Source organism: Calypte anna, chromosome Z (genome assembly GCF_003957555.1).
Source record: "Calypte anna isolate BGI_N300 chromosome Z, bCalAnn1_v1.p, whole genome shotgun sequence".
Taxonomy (NCBI): domain Eukaryota; kingdom Metazoa; phylum Chordata; class Aves; order Apodiformes; family Trochilidae; genus Calypte; species Calypte anna.
This window is the reverse complement of record NC_044274.1, coordinates 18909001-18936361: the sequence shown is the minus strand read 5'-3', so window position 1 is coordinate 18936361 and position 27361 is coordinate 18909001. Positions and strand designations below refer to the sequence as shown.

General features: G+C 40.0%; 1 protein-coding gene across 3 annotated transcripts in view; it reads left to right on the top strand.

Annotated features, from left to right (window-relative positions):
* Positions 1-5423: 5423 nt before the first annotated feature.
* Positions 5424-27361, top strand: part of PLPP1 (phospholipid phosphatase 1) — a 56928-nt gene continuing 34990 nt past the window's right edge. Inside the window, exons 1-2 of one of the 3 annotated variants that reach the window (XM_030466711.1) lie at positions 5429-5734; positions 19985-20139. In XM_030466711.1, coding sequence (XP_030322571.1) covers positions 5677-5734; positions 19985-20139 — 213 coding nt within the window. In that variant the 5' untranslated portion in view covers positions 5429-5676. Of the gene's footprint in view, positions 5735-5804; positions 6069-19984; positions 20140-27361 lie in introns of those variants that run through there. The other 2 variants (XM_030466712.1, XM_030466710.1) reach the window with 2 other exon arrangements.

Sequence of the window (27361 nt, the reverse complement as noted above, 5' to 3'; positions counted from 1 at the left end):
GTTCTGGTGATGTTTCACCTGTTGTTATTTCACTTTCAAAGCCCTCTCCTAGTTTATTTTTGTAGTTGCAATTATTTATTTATAACTGTGTTATATCAGTGGAGGGAGATGTGTCCAAGGTTTAATTTTATCCAGTATATTTATAATGTCTTAAGAAAACAATAATAGAGCACCATGAATTTCTGAATAAATTCTTTCAGATCTGTGGCACCAGAAAAAAAAAATCACCAATTTATGGAGTTCAAATAAAAGCAACATTGACAACTGTAAGAGCATAATACCATTACTAAAAATGTTGCAAAGGGCCCCCTACAAATATATTTCCATAGCAATTCTGGTCATTTTATTAGCTTGGCCTTAGCTTCAGAGTGTAGTTTTGGATTAATATGATTTTTGAGTATCACAGTAATGTCTGGGGGCTCAATTCACTGTGTTAGGAAATGCATACAGTAGAGGACTGTTGCTGTTCTGAACACTTTTCAACATAAATGAGCAGGACATGGGGAACTAAAGGGGCACCAGTCAGGTAGTTTGCCCGCCTAGCAGGACCATAATACTTGGACCAGGAAAAAAACCCAGATCTACTTCTCACCAGGTCTCTCCATTTCATGTGTGCTGGCCTCACTTAACTGTGTAGATTTAGCCTGAAGCTGTTTTTCTAGAATATACTGCATGATCTTCTGAGGCTGTATGACATTAAATATAGAGAGACAAAGATATATACATGAGTTTGAATACATTGTAGTTTATTCCATGGTCATGAATATTAAATTTATGTTATTATGCTGTCTGATGGTGTCTGCTTGATTCTTTATTCCTGTGGATAATCTTTAAAAACAACTTGTCTTTTCTGCTAGACCAGATCTCATCATTCATGTAGAAATGGTCTTGTAACTTTTAACCTAAAACTGGAGGAGCAGAACCCCTCATGGATCTGAACTTGCCCAGGAGTGAAGGAGTAGAGTGCCATATGTGGCAATCTCAAGCCAGCCTGACAGTAGGAGCTGCTGGGTGAATAGACACACATTTCCATAGAGAAGGAGGCAGGGGTGGGTAGGTGAGAGTGAAGTACATGAACATGTATCAACAGTATTTAAAGCAAAAAGAATTAAAACGGAGAAGACAGGAAACTCCTCATACTCTGTTTATTAGAAATATAAATGTTCTGTATTGCTCACTGCTCTCTTACTTAAAAACAAACAAACTTGAGACATAGGAACAAAAGAAAGAAAAAAAGAATGGTTTGTTTGCCTAGACCAAGCGGAATATGAGATATGAGGCTAAGGTATTTTGTTGAAATCCAAATTCTGCTTCCTGAAACATTCCAAGGGGTGTCAACAGACTTCAGAGGTCCAGTTCTCAATGCTATAGGAGTGTGTCATTTTGTAAGGGGCAAATCCTATGCCCTGGACAAATTATATAAGAGAAATTCAGGAGGAAGATCACGGCAGACTTTCCTCCTTGGTCCTCTTCTGTAGGTCTTACTGCATAAGCAGTGTTTTGGCAGATAAATTCTAAAGATGCAAAAAAGCATTGCAGAGTCTGACAGAGAATTACAAGCAAGTCTGGACTATTTAGTCTTTGCTAACTATTAGTAATGTATTTTACAGTGCTCCACTATGGTCACTGACTGGCTTTGAACAAAGGAAGACCTGCTTCAGATAAAGTACATCGAGCTCAACTCTGTGCAACAGTGCCCAGCAGCAGATGTTTAGGGGAAGTTTAAGAAACAGGACCTGCAGAATGACTCTGACAGACTTTTCTAAATATGGGAACTCGGCAGTTCTGATATCTCTTTAATTAACACGATCCACTTTAACAGTGGGCCTAGCCTCTAGAAATTTACTAAATGCCTTTGAGCTCCTTTGTAATTTTGTACCACACAGACTACCCAGAGGAAATAAATTCCACAATATTGTCATGTAAAAGGAGTACTCTTGATTGACACCTTATATAGGTTCTCTCCAGTTCTTATAGTATACAAAGGAGTGAATCTTTGTTACACATTTAACCTTCTCTACACCTTTTATGACATGATAAAACCTGTGCTATATAAAGCCCTTTCCTCTCACATCATTCCCTTTCCTTGTTGAAAAATCCTATTCCTCTTCTGTTTCTGTTGCATTGAAGCTGTTGAATGCGAGTTCTAAAAATCCTTTCTGCCTACCCTTGAGCTTTCTCTTCTTCTACTGGTCCATCTTGATGCAGGACAGACAGCAGCCAGGAATGTCACGGTGATATTTGGCAGATTGCTCTTTCCTAACAGGGTCGGCAGTGATGATCTCTCTCTCCACTGAGCACCCAGACGATTGCTTCCCAGAACTACCCACCCTGACCCTCTCATCTCTTTCCTGACTGGTAGCACCTCATTCAGAGCTATTGACTCCCATGCCAGATCAAGCTACAGGGAAACAAGCCTGGGGAAGCCCCACCATTTACTAAAGCTGCTCATCTATATGAATGTTAATTGCAGCTGAGTTTCCTGTTGGGTCAGTACTAATTAATTATCATACAAATACAAATACAGACTGATGGTAAACTTCCTGAGAGCCTAATCCTAGTACAGACAACTTTTACAGAGGATGGGCAAAACTGAAGATCACTGCTTTCTGCATGAACCAGAAGACAAGACATTAAAAGATCTTTAACCTGGTCTTGGTGCTCTCTGCTTGTTGCCTCCAACAAACAAACAAAAAGATACACTTTATAAAAAGAAAGAACAAATAACCATAATAGAAAACAAAAAACCGAACAAAACCAAAAAACCCAAAGCAAGCAAACAAAAGCAAAACCAAAACCCAAACAAAACAACATAAAACAAAACAAAAAACAAACCCACCAAAAAACTCCCAAACTAAAACATGACAATGAAAAAAACCCAACGATTCAAACAAAAATCAAACAACAAAACTAAAAAGTGAGAGGGGAAGATATTTAGGAGAGTCTAAATTTTAGATAGCAACACTAGACTATTTTACAATATAAATTTAGTGAAGGGAAAGACATATTCTACAGCCTTAGTCTGTTGTCTTCATTTCATTCACTCTGATTTCTGTGTGATCTGTGTTACTTTACTCAGGTCTTGGTTCAAATACATTCTTTAGCATAGACCCTACTAAGCATATGAATGGATCTGTATTGACATCACTGGGTCACTATGGTGGTTAAAAATGATGGATTTGTCGTGGTGGAATTAAATCTCTTGCTGTCAGGGACAGATACCAAGCAAAGCCTAGAAAAGAAAAATGCCTGAAGGTACTAGAAAAGTCTCACAGTTCCAGAAGAAAATGAAATTCAGCAGCTCTGCTATTTGTTTGGTATACTTAAAAACCAAAACAAAATCCAAACTTTCAATTAATGCTGAGTGTGTGTGGGTTGGTATGTTTCCATGGTTAATACCTGTCTGCATGTGAAGGCCCAAAAAAGCCTTCTGAGAGCCTAGAACACAGCAGTGCTAATCTAATCCCTCCCTACTGTGCTCTGCTGGGCGTTTCCAAGACATACTGGTGGGAACGGGATTGCAATTGCGAGGCTCACATCCCTTGTGCAAGACAAAGTTTGGAAAGGAATCGGGTGACTGTCTTCTTTCCTGAATTCAGGCAGAAGATTACATAAATGCCTCTTCCCCCAGGCAAGCTACACCTGAAGGCTGAAACAGAGATACAGGAACTGCAAGACAATGAAGTGTTGTAATTTGTCTTGGTGAATGCTGTGCAGCCCAATTTTCAGGTGTTTTAAAGTATTATCACTATCTTGCTTTCATTCTTCTGGGAAGAGATCAATTTAAATTAGCACAATCTCTGGTCTCTAATCTACTGCATAGGGCTGTGGCTCTGGAGAGCTATTTGCTACCTACTGCAAACTAAGATTAATGTGATGGTTTTGGGTTGAAGAAAGACATTACAATTGTGCCTGGAATGATTTCAGTTTTTTTGTTTTTGTTTTTTTTCCCTAACCATCTTGCATCTTTGGAAATATTATCTACTTGTGACTTAAGACTTTATGAAGTATCCCTCACTTTGTGAGAAGCAGAGCAGATTGCACAATTTTCTTTCAGCAGCAGTTGCGAGGAAGGTAAATTCAGTTTCCATCACTACCACGCTGCGTTCCAATCTGTTCCATTATTTTCTATATTTTAAGACAACGCTGGAGGTTTAATCCCCAGAGACCATCTTAGTGTACTGGCACAGGGAAATGTGCTCTCTAACTTACACTGCACTTACAGAAATGAAAGGTAGTTTAAATCTTTAGTACTGCCCATTCTGATTTGTAGCTGGGATGCTGCTTTAGGCATTGTAATGAAAATGGGAACTCTTGTGTAGACTGTACATAGATTTCCTTACATATTCTGTGTGGAACTCCATCTACCATTTTAGGCAGCATTGAAGGTACAGCATATTAGAGAAGCATTTCCACTTTAGTAACTTGTTTCCCGTACTGATTTGCCGAACCTGTTATTCGGCCTTCAAGACAGGCTACAAAGTGAAGCTGTTTCCAGAATTAGAAGGTGAAATACATGAGAAATCGCAGAAATGTTTATGCCTGCTGCTTTGAGTGTGGAAAGCACCACCCATCTCATTGTCAATTACCTAGAACAAAACACAAGACGTGCCCCGTGGCATGAGGATGTTTGTGCCCAACAGCACTTAACAGTGATGAATAAAGATGTCTCTATTGTGGTAAGTGATGTTATAATAAAAATGTAATTATGCAGTGAACATTCATGTTGGTCACTGTTTTCTTTCCAAAGAAAGCTTTTAACAAGTAAGAAGACTTCTGGGCTGAGCTGCAACCTGTCTTTCCAGCTCTTTTGCAACTTTCCAACACTCTGGAAGAGGTGGAAACAACTTTTTTTTTAAAAAAAACAAACCAACACCAACCAACAAAGCAACACAAAAACACCCACTCACCCAACACAACAAAACCCAGAACATCCACCCAAGCCTCAAAAAACCCGCCGAGTTTGCAACAGTGGCCCCTCATGCCCTGTCGCATTCAGGCCGCGGCAGCTGCAGGCCCCGGGAGGCCGCCCCCGGCCCGCCCCCTCCTCGGGCGTTCGTCACCCCGGCAACCGCGCGGGGTCCCGGGCAGGGCAAGCTCCGTTGCCCCTGCCTGTACCGCCCCAGGACAGGGCCGCGTAGGCAGATGGAGGCACAGCACGGCGGCCGCCCGGGCACTCCCCCACTCCGCGTTGTGGTCTCTGAGCAGCGTCACGGGCTCAGCAAAGGGGCTGCCGCCTCCTCAGGCAGAAGGAAGACCGTGAGACAGCAAGACCGCGAGGCCAAGGACTGCCCTGACCCGGGAGGAGACGGGGTGCGCCTGCAGGGGCGGGGCGCTGCTCCATTGGCCGGCCCCCGCCGACCGTGGAAGCGCGGCCGCCGGGTGGGCGGAGGAGCCACCGGCAGCCCGCCCTTCGTCCTCAGCTTCCCATCCGCCCGCCTTAAAGCCTCGTCGGGCGGCGCCGTGGTGCCAGTAGCGTGGTGTGGGCGGTGGTGCTGCTGCGCTTTCTGGAGGCGGGCGCCATCGTCTCGCAGAGCAGCGCAGCGCCTGCCCGCGGCGGAGCCCCTCCCTGCCGCCCGAGCTCCTCTCCCGCCCCTCGGGTCGAGGCTGTCACCGCGCCGCTGGAGGAGGCGCCGCCGCCGCCGCGCCTGAGGCCGGGCGCCCGGCGCTGCCAGCATGTTTGACAGGACGCGGCTGCCCTTCGTTGCACTGGACGTGATCTGCGTGGTTTTGGGTAAGGCGGCGGGGCTGCGGAGAGGGTGGGGAAAGCCGTCCCCCGGGGTGCTGCTCTCCCTCTCCTCACGGCACTGGGTAATCGCATGCTGGCCTCCCCATCCCCGCCAAGCACCACCCAGGAGCGGGTCTTCTTGCAGCCTGCGCCTCGGCTGTGCCTGTCTGCCCTTTCCACCCCTGCTTGCCGTCCCTGCACAGCCTTCCCTCCCTGTTCCCTTACCTCCCCCCTTCCCTTTCGCCTTCCCTTCGCCGCGGCTCCGCGCTTTCCCACCCCTCTCCCGGAGGAATCTGGTCACTGCCGCCCGCCGGGGCCGCGGGCTGAGGAGAATCTTGGGGTGAGGGAGTTGCCTGCCTTTTATCCACTGACATCTGGAACTGCCTCTGCTCTCTGGTGTACTCACTCTTCCTTTCCTGACTTTTTCTCTTGGCTGCACACCAGTGGTGGCAGAAGCCTGTGCCGGGAAGTCAGGTGCCTGCAGTCCGGGGTGTATTTGCCACCCTCGGTGGTCGGAGAGGGGCCTGGCCGCGGGAAGCCCGCTGGGTCCCACGGTCAGGCGAGGCGTGCCGAGACGGTAGCGGTGTGTGGCCGAGCTCAGGGTCCGCGGTACCGACGGCGCCCTCCGCGGCCGCCGTGCAGGAGACCTGAGGCGAACGCTGTCTGCGCCTCGGTGCTAGCCTGCGGGGCCGTCAGGGGAGAGGCGTGTGGGGGCAGGGGTGATGCCGTGGTGAGGGACGGTGTGGAGGAGCCGCAGCGCTGAGACTGCTTGGCGCAGCTGCTCCCAGCGAGAGCACCTTCCTCGTCTTCCTCTCTGTTCACTCAGTCTCCAGCTCTGCTTAAACTACGTCACGGCCTGTCAGTTTGCCTTCACTTTCTCCTTTTATGTGAAGACACGGTGTAAAGAGTGATGTTAGCTATCGGCCTGCGAGGAGCTGTGACTCCTTTGGACCTCTTATGCGTAGACAGCCGGAGAAGTGTCTTCGTTATCTGCAGACGTGTTAATTTTTTATGTTATCTTCTTAATCAAATGAAAGCAGCGCTTCAGTAATAAATAGCTCTTTCTCATGGTGTTCAGTGGGTTGTGACCAAACGGGTCTGTTTTAAGAAGTCCTTCTTGTCTGAAGGTGTCTTAAACATCAGTAGGAACAGCATCGGCAACATTTTATCCTGGTAGATGCTTTGAATAGCAACGGTACCTGTAGCTAAATGGCACTGAAGAACAAAATTATGGTGAATGATGCATTGCTCTGAACATGAGAGCTTTCGGAGAGAGTGATACTGGATGCATGTAGTCCAGGAGGAGGAATCTTTAACCACGCTGTGCTGTAGTTAGAACTTAAATTTCCAGGTTAGCTTAGTGATCAGTAGAGCAGCGCTGTCTGGCTTGATGATAATTGTCATTATAAATTTTTTATAATCAGGCTAAAGTTAGCATGATGCATATACTTCATTTGGTTTAAATATACTAAAATTAGGACTACAGGAGGTATATGAGTTGGGGCTTATCCATGTTAAGGAATAAGTTTTTTCCCTTTATTCTGCCCTAAGTTACTAACTGAAGGGGAGATTCTTAACCTTGCCCTGCAGGGTAATATCAGTTTATACATCTTCACCTACCCCCTTGTAGCATGTGGATCACGTGTGATGATACCTCAGTGTGCAGGAGTGGTAACAGACTTCTTATTTTTCCTTGGGCTTGTTTACTCTCTACTAGTAGGAAAAAAATGCAGTCACTGTGTAACATGAAGTGTCTTGACACCTGCAAACTTAAACACAGTGAGCTACAGGCTTCAGTGAGATTCTGGCAGAGACAAAAATATTTAGATGTGGGAATGGGAAAGATACTGGATACAGGACCATATTTTCTTTTCTCCCTGTCTCCTGTATATTTTTGAGACTTGCACTTAGAAGAACATAGATCTTAAGCCTGTGTGTCCAATGGGGGAATATGTTTTAATTTTTTTACTGTAAGGATAGTTCCTGTTGATTGTGGAATTCTATTCTAGCTCTCACTTTTTCCATGCCCTCCCCCACCATGTGCACTGCTCAAATGACAGAAGTAACTGGCCAGATAAAGTGACTTGCCAGTATTGATAACATGATACCTTGTATCTCCCACTGCTTCATCCATGAAGTCTCAAAGACAAAACTTTTATTGTGTTGTACTGGCAGTGTACAAGCGTATAAACCAGCTTCAGTTGAGGACTGGACTAAGTCCCACAGTCTTGGTGTATTTGCCTGTTCTACCACAAAATGGGCTGCCAGTAGCATATTAATGATCTCCAAGGTAACTCTTGCTGTCAGTGATCCAGAGCTTGCCTTTTTTTCTTCTCCCCCTCATGCCTGTATGTTCCCCGCAGTAAGCAGAGATGGGGAAGAAAAGCTAATTATAATTGTCTCAGCAATGTTGGACTGAAGATCCTAAAGATACCGTGTCAAGTTATGGTGACCTGACTTAATCATAAGATTACTGCACTGGAAGTGGATGACTCTGACTGGGTATGTCTGTGAGTTACTCATTTCTGTTTTAGTTAAACCATTCTTTGTGCAAGTTCAGCTCTCCTTATTCAGGTTTTCCAAAAGGGAAGGAAGAGAAAAAGAGCTTTATTGTGATTTGTGTTGATTTAAGTGATTTTATTTCGAGTCCTGACAAGTGCTCAAGATGGAGAAGAGCTGAGAGACTAAGAGATCAAGAATGAGCAGGAGAGAGCAACATATCCCCCTTTATGTACTATTATGTTATTACAATAGTTTGGTTGCCTGACACTGAAGTCTAAGGTTACTTTTACTTGGTGTTAAGGAAACTCCTTCCCTCATCTACCTTTCTACTCGGGGAGGGAGAGAGAATTCAGGGAAACCAGTCTTTAGTGCCCTAAGAAAATAAATACAAACTTTTTTTTCTCTCTTATTGTGATGATAATTCTTTCTTTCTAAATGGTACTAGTGTTTCAGCATTAAACTGGTTTCATATTCTGTAATTCGAATAAAGCTGCAGATTTCTGCAGTATCTGTCCTTAAGTAGCATAAAAGGCTGTATCTGCATTCTCTTGAGTGCTGCTCATCTGCAGTGCTGGGTGTGTGCCTCTGCGTGTCTGCATGCAGCTCTGCAGTGCTGCAGGCAACAGCTCCTTTACTCTGGGAGGTTCACTAGACAGAGGTCACTGGAAAGCATGAATGACCTGGACTGCACAGTTTCCTTGTGCATTCTTTTGTTATTTTTCCCTCCTTATTTTTTCTGATAGGGAGACATTTTATATAGCATGGCATTGATGCATGAATGGAGTAACATTTATAGACAATAGTAGAAATATTTTTCACTGATACTTGATTCTTAGGGTTTATTACACTTTCAATTTGACATGTGAATACCTAGCAGCTTTATAGAGTAGCTTAATTATTTAGCTTCTGACTGATGCCTTCATTAGGTATTATACACACACTGCCACTCTTACAGGTCTATAGTTTGACTGCAAGTGAGACTACTTCTTCACTAATGCAGGGAAACCACTTAAAGAACAAAGTGGGGAAACCCATGGCAGTATTCTTGTAATTACTGGGAGAACTTCTAAGTACATACACTTGTAGATCAAATTCTCACTGAGGCCAAGTTAGATTAAAGTAAATTCTGCAGAGGTGACAGGAACAACAAGGATCTGTGATGCTTGACTCCAGGACAATTTGTATCTGATATGTGCTTGTTGCAATTCATGCCTGAGTGCAGGGATGCAGTACAATAGAACTATGTTTCTTTAATCGCTTGCATGACTAAAGAATTACAACCTTAAATTAGAAAAATTGGTGTCTTATAAAGAATTTTGCCTTCTCTTTCTTTTCTGATCCACTCTTTTGCATGATGGTGGAAATAGTAAAGAATCAACTAATTTTAAAACTGTAGAATCTAGCTGTGTTTAGTGATTATGAAGGGATTTCTTTTTTTTTTTTCTCTCATATCCATGTCTTATTCTGCTGGAAAAAAAAAAGGCAACTGAAAGCTTTCCTACTGCCCATCTGCTTCTTGGGTGTTAAGGCACCCAAGCAGTATACATAGAAAAACAAAGGGGGTTGGTAGGTAGCTGATAATGGTGAAGGGGAGACTGACAGTCTTACCTTTAATGTCATGAAACTGCTTCTGAGTACAGGAAGAAGTTTATCTTCCAAACAAGTACATGTGAACTAACCCAGAAATCATAAATGCTCACCTTACTTTTTAAAGCTTACTATTTAAAGACTCTGGAATGTTGTGTGATGCAGGGTGATATGTTAAACAGCAGATGGATGTGTGTAGAACTGGTGAGTTTGATTTTACAGGATGTGAACTGGGCAAGTGAAATGGCTGGGCCACTCTGCATACCCCCTGCAATGTTTTTTGCTTTATGTGCTGTTCTTCCCTTTTGGCAGTGTTTACTTCTGCCTTCCAGGTCTCCTTGAAGATTAAGTTATTGCTGGTAAGTCAAGAAAGGCCTTCTATGTGGGTTAATGCTAGCTGATTGACCTAGTTCAAATAAAACTTCCTCCCCTATTACTTGTGACTCACTGATATATGTGTCACCATCCTTATTTTCCATGTCATGTGGATGCTAAATCTTTTTTTCTAGTACAGGAATACATTGTTAAACTGTTAAGAGGTTCATGAGAAACAGCAGCTGGTCTTCAAATTATGCTATCCACCAGGTACCACAAGACGATACTCATTAGCTTGACTCTCTGTTAATTGGAAACATGATTATCAAGTAAACCAGGGAAAATCTGCCCCTCCTACCGTGCTCCTACACAGGAGACCCCATTCTCTGGTTTTGACGTTGTGCTTCGTTAACTGTTGTTGTCAACAGTCACTTTTTATTTTCCCCCACAAAAAGAAAGACTATTTACCAGAGATTCTTCCTAGGAAGCCTACAAAAAAATTTCAGGTTAGAACTTGAGTAGTTAATTAACATTATTCAAAGTCAGTAATTAGGTTTTTCTCTGCTAGGTATTGCTGTTAAAGTGCCACAAAAAGAAGTTTCTGCTCTTGCTTTTTACAGCAATGGGTAAAGTCCGGTTACCCTCCCAGTGCCTTCCCAAGAGTCAAATCTTGAGCTCAGCACTATACTCTTTCCTCTTGGCATGATAGAGAAAGGTGCTTGTCAGAAGTGAGGTTCTTACCAGCTGCTTCAGCCCTGGTGACTTTCTAACTTTAAACAGACAGAAGGGCTCTTGCAGAATGCTTATGTGAAGGTGTTGATCTTTGCTTGAGGGAAGGGACTTCTGGCATGGTTTCTGTAGAAAATGAAGTACTTGCAGATAAAAGATGGTATATGATCTCTCAGAATGAAGACGTCCTGCCTCACTTTTATATCTTCTTGTGTGATTTTTGAGTCTCTGCTGAAGTGATTCAATACTGTCTAAGAGCAGCTTGGTTTGAAGCCTGCACAGTCACAGCCCTGGTGGAAGGGCAACTGAAGAGCTGACTACAGGTTGTATGCTACTGTGCTAACAAGATGCTGATGACAGGATAAAGCTGTGGTAGTCCTCTGTCTTTGACTTTGCTGGAACCAAGGAAGCAGGTAGAACAAAGACATAACCTAACTCTGCAAAGTACCTGTTGGTGAGAAATAGCTCAAAATTTATAGCCTTCCAAATTACTTGGATTTATCCACAAGAGGTTGTTTTCAGAATTATTACAAGAGAATTAAACTCACCTTGGATGATGGGGAGGAAAAAGAAAGAAGAAATAAATTTTAAAGAAGCCCATCAAAGTTACAGTAGAACCTTTTTGGCAAGATATACCACCCATAACAGTATGGCTTTTAAAAAAAATCTGATTCACTGGTATGGGCTTGATCATTGCTGTATCTGCTCAAAAGGGTGGTGCTAGGGGACCTCTTCCTTCTTGAGGTTTAATCTCCTATGATAGTGACTGAAGACAACTGAAAAATTGAGACACTAAGAATTCAGATACTGGATGATTAGCAAGTGTCTAGTTTTAGCCCAGTTTTATGACAAAATCTAAAATCATTTAAAGCTATCCCTAAGAAGCACGATTTACTTAAGATACTTTATTTTTTTAGATGCTAGTTGAAGCAATATATTGCCCCTGCATCAGGAAATGCTTATCATTTACCAGTACCAAAAGAACTCTCAGGCTTGTGAAGATACCCACAAGCAACTTTCCAGCCAGTGGAAAGGAGCAGTTTAAAAACTGGAACAGACCTGTGCTGCTTGTGTTAATCATCTCATCTTTTCTTTAACAGTCAACTGCTGACGAGTTGACCCGCTTTCTGGGAGGAGGTTTCCTTTCCAAGTTACGAGACTGATCTCAGAGGCACAGAACTAAAATCTGACCATTGATAAACTTGTGTTTTGTCTTTCAAACTACTTTTGCCAGATTCTGTGATACCTAAGTCCCTCTACCATAGTCAGAACCAGCTTTTAAAATCAAGACTGCTTGTTCATATAGACACTAAAAATAGTTTGTTAGCAGAATAAAACTTGAAAAAAGAATGTTGAAACTGTCTGGTGCCGTTTCTGTTACCACACTGAATTACAGGATTTGAAGCAACTGGTAGAAGGAGCATTAATCAGGTGGTCTTGCTCTATTGTGGACTTTGCTGATTCATCTCTAAAAAGCTGTAACAAAGAAGCTGGCTACATAAGAACTATTAAGGTACTTCAGTTTTATTTCTGCTCGGTTCAATACATTTCCTGTTAATGTGGCATTTTGATATTTGGTAACAGGAAAAAAAGTTTGTTTTTTTTTTTAAAGTATTATTTTAAATTGAAAAAGGCAACTCTGTCAGGCCAAGGCATCCATCTTAGGGTGGCTATAAGCCCTGATTCTGCTAAATGGAAACAAAGGTATGCAGGAGCCATATCAATAAAGCCTTATGTGATTCTGCTACTGAAGCAGTGGACCTTGCTCAACTTAGACTAGATCTCGATGCCTCCTCTCCTTTGACTAACCATGTATCTTTCAGAGAAAACGATCTCAGGAGGGAGGGGGTGTTGCCAGATGCCCTAAGGAGGCTTCTGGGTGTTAGCAGTTAGCCATCCCAGGTACAGCAGAAGGGTCATAGTTATGTGTTATGTGATCCTTGCCTAAGAAAGGAGGAAGCTGTACCAAAGAGGAGTCATGCTTAGTTTTTGCGTTAAGTGTAGAAGAAATTGTGTATCAATTTTTAGCATCTTCAGTAGCTTCTGTCTCTCTTAAAGAGAATAAGGTGGACTTTTTCTCTCAAATTAAGGATTTTTGTCCCTTTATGATCTTTTTTGCAGATCTGCAGATTACTGTAAGCTTGTTCTGAGTACAAGGTTAAAGAGTTGCTGAAACTTAACCGAAGATACAGTATTATCTGAAGCTGGAGTGCTAGGATGATAAAGTAACACATAGCAGCATAGCTATAGCATACCTCATTTTAAGGTATCTGAAGGGCAATGGTCTATGCTTACTTTAAGCTGGAGGGGCTGCTAGTGATGGAGGAACCTGAGAGAGTAAACTTCTAATTATAATTAGGGAATGTGCAGCAAGCTGAATGGCCTGTAAGGAGAAAAGAGATGCTTTTCTATCCTTTTAATGCTGAAATACACAGCGGAGGCAGTGAGATCAAGCCCTGCAAATAGCTCCAGTCAGGAACTGTTTCCCATTAAATTCCAAAAAAAATTTTCTAAATCAGTGTCTGATTTCCTTAGCGCTTTTTGAGTGAGTTCTGTAGCTATTTGCTGACTCAGGGAAATTAAAGCTTCAATTTTGTTTTGTTGCATGAACCTATACTGCAGTACTGGTATTCAATTAAAAATACTCTAAGCCAGTATAGTGTGTGAATCTAATGGTAATGGACATCCATGGGGATGGAAGTAAGGTCCAAGTGCCTGTGAGCAGACCCAGTCTCTTGTCATTCTTCCCATCTCTTCCTGAATCTTAAGACTCCAGTCACTAGCACTATAAATGAATCATTAAGAGACAGACACCAAGTTCACAACTGTAATGCTGATAGTTTCTCCTGAAACTGGAAGGCAACACCTGCTCTATTACATGAATACTAAAAGATTTCAAGTGCTGTGGTGATGTTCATTATACTCAAGTATCAAGAGCAGTGGTGTATAAATATTTTTTACAACTTCTTGGGAAGTCTTCTGAGTTGGAACATAATATCTTTAAAACATGTAGTGTATTTTTACTTTTCCTTCTAAAATTCTATTTATATCTAGTGTGATAGAGAGCTTAAGTTCTCAAAATGTGCTGTTAGACAGGCACTACAAACTTAAGTGTACAATGAAAAAATGTAGTTCTGATAATGAAAATATTCTTTTTAAAGAAAACATGGTGGCATGCTGCAGTGCATACAGTATAAAACAACATTCTGGTGGATGAAAAGGTAGGACAATCTTAGAGAACTTTGGAGTCTCTTTGTAGCATTGCCATTGTAAGGCCTGACATTGTTAAGACTATAAATAAAATTTTATGTTTGTAAGACTCGCTGGAAAAAAGAGTATTTACATTCCTTACAACTAATTGCATATTATATTTCTAGAGATTGAATGATATTTCTTGTTAGGGTTTGTAGCTATATACAAAATACTCTGAAATCCTCTTGCTGTGCCCTCTCCCATAACATTTTAAACTGGAAAAATAGTTATAACTTCTGGAGATTAAAGAGCACTGGTCTTAAATGACATTCAGAGTAGGCATCTCCTGAAGTAAAAAACCAAGTCTCTCCCTGGCATGTGAACAGCTGAACGTTGATAGTTCAGTTTCACTGATGTGTTATTTTCCTAGGCCTGGTACTTTTGATAGATTGTTTGTGGAAGATCTTGATATTTGGGGGCATGTAGGTGTTTTTTTTGTCTGTGGGATTTTAAACTCTCTAGACAAACTCTCAAAGCCTTCAGCAAGTGAATATAAAACTAAGGACATGGTGCAAGCAGTGATTAAATATTTAATTTCCCCTAAGCAGAAAAGGTTATAGTGGGAGAAGTCACTCTTTGTTGCTCTGGCTGAAGCTGTCTGGTTTCTTCTCTACCCCATGAGTAGCTTTGCAACATGGGGATCTGCTAACCTCTCCCTTTCCATCCTTCCCCCCACCTCTAGAGTCACTTAGCTGTTAGTCTGAGGTTCTTAAAATTTCAGGTCACGTCAGGTCTGTCAGTAATCAGGGCAATCATTTGGCCTCTGCCCTAGAGGTTGATCTGTGAATGCGTTCCAGGTGGTTGTCCAGCTGCTGGTCTAATTTCAACACACTCTGAGCAGAGCAAAGCCCAGGCTTAGCCTTTGTTTGTGACCTGAAATTGCCTCACCTGAGCTGCATGCTTCTCTCTGTTTAAGTAATAGAGCAGGTTATGATCTGTTCTTGTCGCTGTATTTTTTTTTTGGTGGTACTTCTTTAAATGCTCACATGGGAGACAGAGGGATGAGTTTTAGACTTGTTAGGTACTTAATGCTTCTAAAAGTCAAAATTTTTATTGAAATGGAGATATAAGGGAGAACATGCTCATCTGTGTGTGATTACTTTTCAACAGGTGTTGTGACTTGATATAATCAATTTATAATTTAGATAACTGAAGCAATGCTCCCACGTAGTAGTAAACTACCAAATGTGGAGAAACTAGAATATGATGCAGTACACTGATGGTAAATGTCTGAACTATAAGCAACACTCTTCTGTGTTGAGGCATGCCTAACTGGGAAGGTTTCCTTTGCTTCCTGCTCCCACCCCCTTGCCTTGGCTCCACAAAAAGTGTAAGGCATGGTGAGGGAGACCTTTAGTGAAACTTGTCAGCAGGCCCAGGTTGCTGTTAGCCAAGTGAAAGTGTAAGTAGCATATAGGTGCAAGCAGAACAGTCGAAGGGACTAGCTTGTTGGTTCACACTTTTCAATACATATCCTGTTTGCTGAAGCCTGGCACAGCTTTTGGCATTATTAGAACAATCAAGTGTGCTGGTATTAGAAATATTTAGCATTCCTTGGGGTAGATAAGTAAAGTACTGTAAAGGTGGCTAGGTGGCTGATTTTTCTCCTGTACATCCTTCCTCTCTAGGTATCCAGAAGCTTTATTTTCTTAATCTGCTTCCTCTTATAGTTTTCTTTTCAGAACCTCCGAAGAGGTATTGATTCATTCTCATGACAGTTTACAGGAAAAAAACTTCAAGCACATCTGCTTTTCTTCAGAGAAGAGTCTTTCACAGATGCTTCCAAACTCTGCCCAGCAGCATGAGGTTGACCTGTCTCAGTTTCTTAAAATTTGTTGCATACTTGCCTTACCCCAGAGTGTACACTGCAAAAAAAGCAGCAAAGCAAATATGGTTGTTCTGGACAAAAATAAAAGCAAAAATACATGTGTAAGAGTTGGAGAAGTGAAATTCTCCCTTGCCTTCAGCTGTAATTGCAGACTTGCTGGTTCAGCTCAGAATGATGGCATTTATCTGTGGTGTTACTTAACTTCATTTTACCTCTAATAAGGATGCAAGCTATGAAAGTAGCTTTTTAAAAAATGATCAGCCTTCAGCTGAACAGCTGATCTGTTTTGAGGCTGTTATCTGTTGTGGGTTTTCAGCTACAGACAGAATTTCTGACACCCCCCAACGTAGCTGTAAACTGTAGATACCTGTACAAAAGCCAAAGCAAGTGCAGAGTGTGTTGATCCTATTTTACAGAATAGGTGTAGGGAAGCAAAATTAATTTCTTCTCATGTTTATCTAGTACATTTTCTCACACCTTCACAGCATGAAGAAAAAACTTTAGCTAATAATCAAATGAATATTCTTACCTGCCATAGTGTCCTTTAAGGTAACTGCCTTTCTTCATCTTTGTATATTAATTTGTTTAAATGAAGAGAACTTCCTGATTGAAGGTCAGGTGGGAGTCTTTTTTGTGTCTTGGAGAACTTGAAACACCAATCCAGCATAAACTTTTAGGATGGCACAGAGCCTCAAGTGAAGGTATGGTCACTTTCTCAGATAAGGAAGCCAACTGGGATAATTGAAGTATGTTTTCTAAAAATATTACTCAAAACTGTGGAGAAGCAGGCATAACTGACTGGCAAACAATTTTCACAAGGTATTTAAGCTGCTTGGAGGCTATGGCCAGTGTTCCTATTCTGTCCTTTTCACCAGCTCAACAGCTATACACTTGGTCAGATAACAGATGATCCTTAGAAGCCTGTGTTGGGTGGGAATGGGCTTTTTTTTTTTTTTTTTTTTTCTGTAAAGCAAGAAAGATGTGTGTGTGTGTCTGTCTCTCTGCTGCTGGACAGCAGTACATCATGTAGACTGTAATATAAAAGTAATGTAAAAAATGGAAATGGGCGGTTAGTATAAGATGTGAAACCAGCTTCCCTCCTTTCCAGAATCTGATGGGTGAAAGTAAAAATCTGTTTGTGAATTCCAACTCTAGATTACACAAATTTAAAGTACTTTCTAAGTAGTGCATAATGTAGTCAAATCAGTCTGATTTAACAAAAATGTACATTCTTTTCTCATCAGTGTAGCAAGAAACAAATGTATGAATGTATTTTTAAATTTATAGGTACCAGAAAAAGTTGGATAACTGCAGGATATATAAAAGTTATAACAAACTAGATTTAAAAAAAAATTTAATAGGGAGAAAAGAGATTTAATTCCTCTCCTCTCTCATAAAAATTCAGTCAGGCATTCTGTCAGGCATTCTCCCTAATAATATAATAATATAATAATAATAAAAGCCCCCAAGCTTCTCTCTTAACTAGGTTACAGTGTAATTCTCTCCTGCTGCAGTTGCACCATGAAAAATCCCTTCCTATTGAAACAAATAGGTTGTTTTGCTGGTAAGCTTAAAACATTGTGTTAAACTTAAGGTACTTTCTTCTTTTTTTCAGGTACACTTTTAATAACTCTCTTCCACTTCCTAAAGAAGTCTTCCTTGAAAAAAAAAAAAAAAGCATGTCCCATGGCAAGAAATTTGGAATTTTTGAGCTAAGAACTCTATCAATGTTTGCAATTGGATTGCTGGGCTATCTTCTAATTGCTAGATGCAGCACTTAAACATGTTTCAGCAGCTGGTAAAAGGGCATAGCTTGTCCTGGTGAAGTCAAACCTAGAAACAAAGCCAAAGCAAAACCACCTTAAAAAAACCTGAGCAATATTGGCTAAAAAAGGTTGAGCTGGAAGGGTTAAAATATAATTGAATGAATCAGAAGTGTTCTTGGTGTTGAGTTGTTGAGTTGTAGAAGCTTTCATTCTCAAACAGGTACTTATGTCTGTTAAGTAGTTAACCTTTGCAAAACACAACCTGCTGCCTAAATTAGCTATGAAGATGTGATATTTCTACATACTAAAATCTGGTGACCTTCTGTTTGAGAAGGTAGGATTGTATTAAATAGGTAATGGCTTTGCCACTCCATCATCCTGATGCTGGGTATGCAGTAGCAGAGATGAAGACAGGAAACACAGGCTCTGACTTTGTGAAATCTTGCCATAGCCTTGACTTGAGCTGAAAATTGGTCCCAGACATGTGAACATACAGCACTGTCCTACGATGTGAGTAAACTTTCCGAGGTTTTTTGTGGTCCCTTTTGTATTTGAAGGGCTGAGCTTCTGTTTTGACTGCTTTTGCAGTCTCATTCTGTCAATTTGTATCTCTTTCTCAATATTTACAGCACAGGAAGGAGGGAGACCTTTGAGATGCAGTTGTTCTGAAGGTATATTGTCTTGTACATAGGGCCATTTAAATTTTTGTTCTGTTCTCTGTACAGGATGGTAAGCATCTGCTGAAGTGTTTTGCTGCATCAGCATTCCCTCTTGTCAAGGCTAAGTGTGCATAGTCCTTAAGATTTCAAATGTTCTGTAGACAAAATTCCTTTCTGCTCCACCTGAGCAGAGTTCCTGCCAAACTGACTTCTGTGAGCATAGCAAACATCTTAAAGTAAGAGTTGAAAGCTGGGGTATTATTAAGCACATACAGAGTTTCAATATGCACTTTAAGTTTTCTCTCTGTGACTTAGCATCCCAAGGAAGAAGACAGGATTTACTCCTCTGTTCCTGCTGTCTCATGCTTGATGTCTTTTCTTCTAAGGGAGTGTACAGAATAAGCTTATTTAAAACCCCTTTAAGTGTCTTATCTAATAGTTGTCTTCACAAGTGCCAGCAGAAATCATAGCAATCTCTCATCACATAAACTTCTTTGAAATGTTTTTTTTTCTTTGTACAGCTGTTTTTTAATATAACTAGTCTTTTCTGTTTCAGTAATTGCAAGTACTATCTAATCTGCATACAGAGTGTCTATATGCAGAATTGCATATTACATAGATTTTCTTTTTTTTGTTTAGGGATTTAGCAATTCTGGCATGGCCTGATTTATCTACTGTTAGTCTATTACTTGTTCGGGGGACAAGAGGAAAGGGAGGAATGAGAAAGCAGAGTAAAAAGACTGGTTTCTTGATCTCATTACTTCAGCAAATGTCTATTTCGTAGCTGATTCTTGTCCTAGATGTTGTAGAAGTCAATGTAGTTTTCAGAGGTCTTGATGGTTTCTTTGGCATGACTGCCACTTAGGTTGGAAGTGAACTTGTAATAGAGGGAATGGGTAGTATGTCACACTGTTAAGTTCAGAGAGCTCTGCTTGTACCAGTCTCTTCTGTTTTAATAACTTAGTTATTTTCATTCAGAAATCTTCCACAGTACAAAAGCTATATAAATGCAACTCTTAAGCTAAAAATACCATGACCTTGAGATGCAGTCCATGTTGTCTGTAGTTCCCATTGGTGTCTCTGCAGTTCTCCTGTTCTCCTTACCTGCATGGAAATGACTTGCATGAAATCTTTAACTCCCTAACTAAGATTTCTATGTGTTTCTGTTTTGTTCTCTGTAAACACTGACAGATTATGGTGTATAGAACAAGGCTGGTAATTCAGATAAAAGCCAGTGTTGTGGGGTGGTGGTGAAGGAGAGGATACAAGAGACAGACAGCCCCTTCAGTAACTATTCAGTCATGTGAGTTGCTCTAAATCTTGGTTCAATGTGTGTGGCAACTCACCTGACTGATGAAAGGGCTTTGAACTCTATCCTTTCTTAACCTCTCTATCTGGTGGGCAGCCTCACAGTTGTTCTGAAGTAAACATCTAAAAGAGATGTATTTCTATAAAAAATATTTGGTAAGTGTGTACACTGCATGATTCTTAAGAAATCTGAGTTTTGCATGTTAGGTAGATTCCTCCATGCATGTTTAAAAATGATTTTTTTTTTTTTTTTATTTAACTACATGTATTTCTTGTTTTTTGTTCTTTTTTGTTTTCCTTCCCCCAACAGCTGGCTTACCCCTTGGTGTTCTAAACTTGGCCAAAATAAAACCGTATCAGAGAGGCTTTTTCTGTAATGATGACAGCATCAAGTATCCGTTCCATGACAGTACCATCACATCCACTGTCCTCTACACAGTGGGGTTCACCCTGCCCATTTTCTCTGTAAGTAGATAATATATAGGGAGCTTTGGTGATGGGAGTAAAATGTATGCCTTCTAAGAGTTCAGTCCTGACTGAGTTGAAGACAGCATAATAGGCAAAATCCATATGTGTTGTCATATGCATGTGAAAGGTGCTGTTGCTACTTTCTGTTTGCACAGAGAATATGCAGTTAATCTCTTAACTTTTAGTATTGCTAATGCAATTTCTTTTAGGAGCAGAAAAAATGTAGATGAGGATTTAAACTGTGTTAATTAGTCTAGGCTTTTGTCATTGAGGAGAAATTCTACAGGCTTCTGAAATAGTATGGATTAAATACATCTGTTGTTGACTAATCTGATAAATTAACCATTTGCTGTGTTAAACTTGAACTATAGTGGAATGCACAAACATGTAACCAGTGACTGTTGCTCCCGCATACTTTCCTCAGAAATAAGTAAAATTTGGATTAATCAGGTTTTCTTAGTTAAAAAAGAAAAACACAACTCTTCAGACTCTTCAGGTCTGAACTGATAGGATACAGAGGCTGAAAATCTAGTTGCTTGTAGAAAAGAGGCTCAGTGTTTTCAAGACCACATGATTCTTTACAAAGAACAATCTAACTCTTCAGTAGGTTTTTTAACAACATTTTAAGCCTGATTGTATCCAAGATTTTATTAAGGTTTCAGTAGGTTTAAAGAACAAAAATGTAACTATTGAGAACAGTCTTGAAACTTAAACTATATTTTGTTGTTTCTGCCTGTAGCGGTTGATCAAACCATGTTAGATATGGCCATAGTCTTTGGTCTTCTAATAAATGTATATGCTAAATTAATAATACAAAGTGTATGTTAAACTGGTTTAAGAATAGATACGGTCATTTAAATAACAAGTAAACAGAGATCTGCTGAACGTCTATATGCATTACTTGAGTTTTGTTTTAAATGCTTATTGGTCCTATACAGTAGGTAGGTAGTAGGTAGTAGAAGGTAGACACAGCAGCTGTTTTCATTAATATAGTTTCACTTTCAAGGAAAATAGTCTGAAGTCAGTATTTTTCACATGTATCAATGTGTTTTTTTCTGGCTCTAAAGCAATGGAGAAACATCAGATTTAACAGCTAATTTATTCAGAAGTATAAAACATCTAAGGAGTACTATGGACAGCTAGTGTAACTTTACCCGTCAAGGTATCTAAAATTGTATCTTAGACTTGGTGGTGGTTCCAATATCTTCTGATATTTTTCTTCTATGATACTTCTGCAGGACTCACACAGCGGATTCTACTGCCTGTCTTTATGCAGGGGATTGGAATATGTAACTGGAACAATCATTTCGGACTCTGTGCTGGGAGAGGTGTTTTTTTTTTTTTAATGACAAATTCTAAACCACTTGTGGTTCTTTAACAATAATACAAACTATCCAGATCAGTTTTCTCCAGCTGGAACATTTTGCAGATGTTACAGCAGCACAGGTTTTCTGAAATCTACTGAGAAAACCATCACCATAGTGCCTATTACTGCTCCATGTAGCTGACATGTTAACCTAACTGGCTTTCTTAGTTTCGATTTTGGATTTTGGGAGTTCCTCAGCCTCATTTGAGAGAGAAAAAAATAATTTATGTCTACTGAAAACATAGAGCTGTAGAGCTAGGGACTATGAGAACTGGGTTATTACAACTTAGATGAGTTGACAGGATGTTCCAGTTGAATGCTTTCTAGTTTCAACCTTGCCTTCATTCGAAATGTCCATGGGAAGTTGATCAGTCTAGAAATAGGAGACTCTGACATTCAGACTATTTTTTTTGTTGTTGTTTTGTTTCTAGATGGTACAGTGAAGGCTTGAAACTCTTTTCAAGGCATCTTAAGTTTTGGAAGTAGTAGGTAGCAGTCATTATCCTCAGCAGGAACACAGCCAACTAGCTCATGGAAGCTTATTGGGCAGTAACAATGATTATCCCACATCTAGTAAAAATATTATCCCCACTTGAGACTTTACTGAAAGACCCATTCTTCTCACTGAAGGAACTCCTGGTAAAAATGTAGTCTAACACTATGCAAATAAGAGTTGAGAAATTGCACTTCTGTGCGAACTTTTCTCTAAGTGAAGACTACCTTGAACAGAATCCTTGTTCCTAAGTCAGACCTCAGGTTTGTCACATCACTAAGTAAAGTAGAGAACTTGTAGTAGAAGCAAAGGGATGCAAAAAAGGCCTGCAACGTGAAGAAAAAAAAAAAAAAAGGATAATTGAGTAGAATGGTTATAGCCCTTCTCCTTAGCATTCAACAACTTAGATTCACAGGATTATCCGAGTTGGAAGGGACCCCTAGAGATCATCTAGTGCTAATGCAGTATTTAGCCCCCAAGGCCTTGTGAAATCTAAAACAAATTCTCAAAATACTGTTATACATATGCCCCTTGCTATACTAACAGATTGCTTGTCTTAAGACTGTAGAATGAGATGATCTTGAATATCTTGCTGTATACTAATAAAAGGTTCATTTTTTTTGTGGTAGACTGTAGTGGAATATAGCACAGTTTCAAAGAAAAGAAAAATAAAACTCAAAACAACCCTAAGTCTTCAGTGATGAATGTTTATTCTTTCCAAGTGCCACTTTGTAGTATGATAAATCTAGAGCTTCCAGATTGTTTTCCGTCTGGATGGGAAGCATGGTTTCTGTATTAGAATTTTTTGAGTCTCAGGGTCAAACAAAACTTAAAGAAAAATTAATCTTTTTTAGTATGCCAAAGTCCTGAGCAGCACACATCCACAGTGACTGACACTTTCAAGAACGCCAAAATCTTTCCTATAATACCACCTTCCTAAATCTTTATTTAAAGAAGTATAGAAAGTAATTCAGCAAAGTCTAAAAGCCATTACTAGTTAAGGGGCAGTGTGTATAGATTTCAACTCTAGGCATCTCTAAGATGCACTTATCTTTAGCTCTCTGCATGAGATCAGCTCTTCCAAGTATAAATTGACAATTTGGTGTTATTGGCAAAGGCTGATGCCTTCAGTATAATGACATCTTCCCAAAATGGACCTATGTAGCTTTGCTCCTGTGCCAGCTTTAGCCTATAAGGCATTAGGCTTAATGTTTTGAGAAATGTCTCCTCATCTGAATCAATGTTCTGATTGTTAAGTTTTTCTGCCTGCAAATTAGCACAGTCATACTTTAGGGCAATCTACTGATTGCTTTTCTGGCACAGGAAACTAGTCTTTTAATCCTCTGTTTGTGAGCACAATAAACAACATGGACACTTTCTGGGCTAATTTGTGTTTCTTGAGGTACAAAAGCAGCTACTGCTGTGGTAGAGACTGATAAAGCAGGGGACTGTAATGAAAACCCATTGAAGACTGATATATACTTTATCTTTTGCAGTAGTGTCAAAGTTTAGTGGTCCACTATTGATAGTTTTGCAACTAATTACCATTGAACCTGCTGTTTGAGATGAGTAGACCTTTCAGGTTTCATGTTGTGTATTAATAATTCTTTTATACCCTGCAGAAGACTGCCTCTTATCTGGTAAACTTTTTCAAAAAGGAGAGTAATGTTTTATCTTCATGGGGATTTTTTTGGTATATTCATGGCACTGTAAACATTTTTGGGCAATGCTGTTGAACTTCATAATCTGGCATGAGTTCTGCTTGATAGTACCCATTCAACTTTTACGGGTAAAGATTAGATTAATTTTTATTAATTTTATTAATTAAAAAATTAGATTAATTTCTGAAAGCAAGCTTATTCTGAGGAATAAACTGATATGTGTTTGTTTGAACTGTTCAAAGCCAACACGATGATAAAACAACCCATGTTTTTGCTGTGTGAATGGTTAATGTCCAGGGTGATACATTTTGGTTGAACTGGCGAGTAATTCCTGGGCCAGATCAGCACTCTGAGAGACAGCATCCAACCTTGGCCCCACTTTTGCCTTGTCCAAGGAGTGGTGTTCTGGTTGTCTTATTTGAAAACAGGTGAGGAAAGATATGAGGAGCACCAGCATCCAGTTGGGTGCTCGTACAAATCACTCTTGCATTGTACAGTTCAATTTAAACAATGTGCAGTGACTTGATTGTTATGTCTGTGGACTCTGTATTTTAATTTTCTCAGTCTTTCAAATGCATTTGTTAATACAGTGGTGAAAACTGCACACAGTGCATGCAACTGAGCAGAATAGTTGGCAGCCTGACAGTGAAAGGAGGGTCCAGACACGGGCTTTTTAAAATGCTGAGTGAAGCTTGGACACAACTACGAGAAAGTCAAGCAGCTGGAATAGTTTGAAGTTGGTTTTGAAGGTACTGTTTAGTAGAGCATAGATAAAAAAGATAAAATGGAATAGTGAGAAATGTAGAGAGTTGCAACTTGAACTGTTTACGGCTTGTAATATTAGCCAAAAACCTACCCAGCTCATGGCATAGATTTTTTTTTCTTGCCTTGGGTCTCATACCTAGTTACTCGTTCTTGCTGTTGACATCCAGGACCTAGACCAGACACTCAAGGGGAGGTGAATAGGAGGAGGGACTGCACTAGACAGAGGAGCTGAGCAAAAGGGGAAAGTTCCTTTTTGTGCTGCCTCTTCTGTTTCTCTTCCTCTGGCTCATCCCATTGTACCTCTTTCAGTTCTGCCTTGAGCAGTAAAATGCTCATGCACACATGAGGATCTTTACCCATATTTTCTGGGAAAAGCTGAATGACTAAATGCAGCAGTTGATCTTGAACTGTGAATTGACGATATAAGCATATTTCTTGCTATAAATCATAAGAAATAGAAAGTGGCATTGTTCTGGTACTGACGAAAAGCCAGAGTCTTAATGTAATCTGCAAAGAGGTGTTTGATACCATAACCAACCCCCACAGAATGAGCAGTTACATAGAATAATACTCAGGTCAAAAGTTTTAACCAGGCTTTCACAAAACGGCATGTTTTTCCAGACAGGCTTGTTAGTGTTTTACAAGTGGATGCTTACATATGTTTTTGCTAATGGAAGTACTGTTGAAATCTGTACAGCATATTCTGGGAAAAATTTAACTTGTTCTTTCTGTCTTAATTTCTGGTCTAAGGAGACAAATCTCAAAATGCTATGTAATTTTTTTTTAACAATAAGTGTAGGTGTCATCTCTTGATTTAAACCCACACTTATGAGATTGACATTAGAAAATAGTATGAAAATGATGGTTGCTTTTCCTGAAGTGCTAGGAGAAAAGACAGCAAAATCTTCTAAATTTTGTTTCTACGCTCTGGACTGTTGCTACTTAGTGCTAAGTGTTTAAAGCTATTTTGTCAAACAAATTCACTGTTTCCTGGAATCAGTCACATGTATTAACTTCCTGATCCCTTTAATATAATTTTTTTTAGTCCTGTACATTCAAATTATTACTTCATTAAGATCTCTAGAAAATAAATAGTCATTGGATTAGATGAAGAATTCTTAAATATATAAATAATACATTAGAATGTGAGAAATGGATAGGAGGAATAAGTGCTGAGGTACCAAGGTACCTTGTAGATCTCTTGGAGTCTGCTCTGTTCTGTATAGTCATAAACATCCTGGAGGAGAGTGTCTGCAGTGAGGCAGCAAAGTGGAGAATTCAGAGTGGTAATTATAGAAAGGGTGGTAATAACATGGCTGCTGAAATACTGGATAAATAAAGTCCTTCCTGAGGATAGTAGAAAGGACAGCTTGAGGAGAGAAAAAAATGTGATGTTCTCTTATCCATAGAATGGTAATGGCCACCTTTAGTTCTTGGGAGAATTCAACTTTGTGCCCTGCAACAAGTGAAGAAACCCAACCAAGATTAGAAACATGACGTGTAATATAGGATCATTTGAAAAAACCCAACATAATCAGAAATCACTTCAGCTTATGGGGAAACCTGATAATTTATTATACTGTACGAGTCAGACTATCAGACAAGTGTACTATAATTGTTTAAAAAACTTAAGTCTTATCAGTCAAGCTACTTGTGTTTCTACCTGTTATATTCTTACTGAAAGTCTGTTTTGGAGACCTAAAAAGCTACTTCTCTATGTATAAATATCTATATTGTCAACTGTATTTGTAGCTCCTTGGCTGTAGTTGGATCAGTACTTCTGGTTTTGCCAATATCTGGTGTCTATGCAATTAGCTGATTTACAGACCCTGCGTTCCACTGAATTGTGCCAACCCCAACTTTACTATTTTTGAAATAATGATTGATGACCTTTAGTGGTCCTTCTCTGTCTGCATTTAAGACAAGTTAATTAAAACCAAGCATGTCTGCAAATTCTGATTAAATCCTGTTTCAGAGGAAATTCTTGTTGGCTGGCTAAAATTGCTAGTGTCTTTGGAAAGATGTATTTAATGGTCACACAACTATATTGATGTACAACCATAGGAAGCAGGCATTAGTTTCCCCTCATGTTTTGAGGTGATGAGCTCCCAGCTTGTTCTACCTCCAATTAAATTTTACTTCAAAACATGTAGATACTTAGAATTTTAAAATTCACACTGTCTGTCTTAATTGCACTGGCTATGGTTTCAGGAAAACTGTTTATAAAGTTTTCTTTCTTATTTAGCAAAGTGAGGTTGGTTTCAGATAGAGTAAAAGAAGTGGAAAGAAATTGAGAGTGGGCATAACTTATTTTAGTTGGTTCTTACTTTCTTAAGAAGAACCAAAATGGAACTTGGAGTTGTCCTGGTATTTTGCTTGCATGATCTTTATATAAGAAAGAGCTGTAAGCAATTACAGACTAATTGCGTCATAATCTCAGTATTGCTGAAGAGTGACCACACTTTTCAAGCATCTTCTTTTTGCATGGAAACTCACATGCCACCACCGTATGAGATATTTCATTCCTGTGATCCACATACCATTGCTTTGATTTCTGATTTAGCAGCAGGTAGTTACATTAAAAAAAAACCAACACCTAAGTAGCCCCATCACTTTGAAAATTTCTTTCACCTTGAGAAGTGAAACATTCAGGTGTGTGTGGGAGGAAATTAGGAGTAAGACACCACTATTCATAGAGCAGGTCTTTAAAAAGAATAAGGCAGAGTTAGTGATGTTACATCACTGACACTACCTAACTATGAGGTCAAGTACTGTGGCAGTGTGCTGAAGCAGTGATAGGGTATTTCTAGGCTGAACTTTATTTTGTGAGCTACTGCTTTACTGTGATAATTATCTACTTCACAGAAGTAAACCTTTGAATAGTCAGCACTCTTTTTTTTTTTGTGAATTATTCATATTCCAGTTCTGAAGATC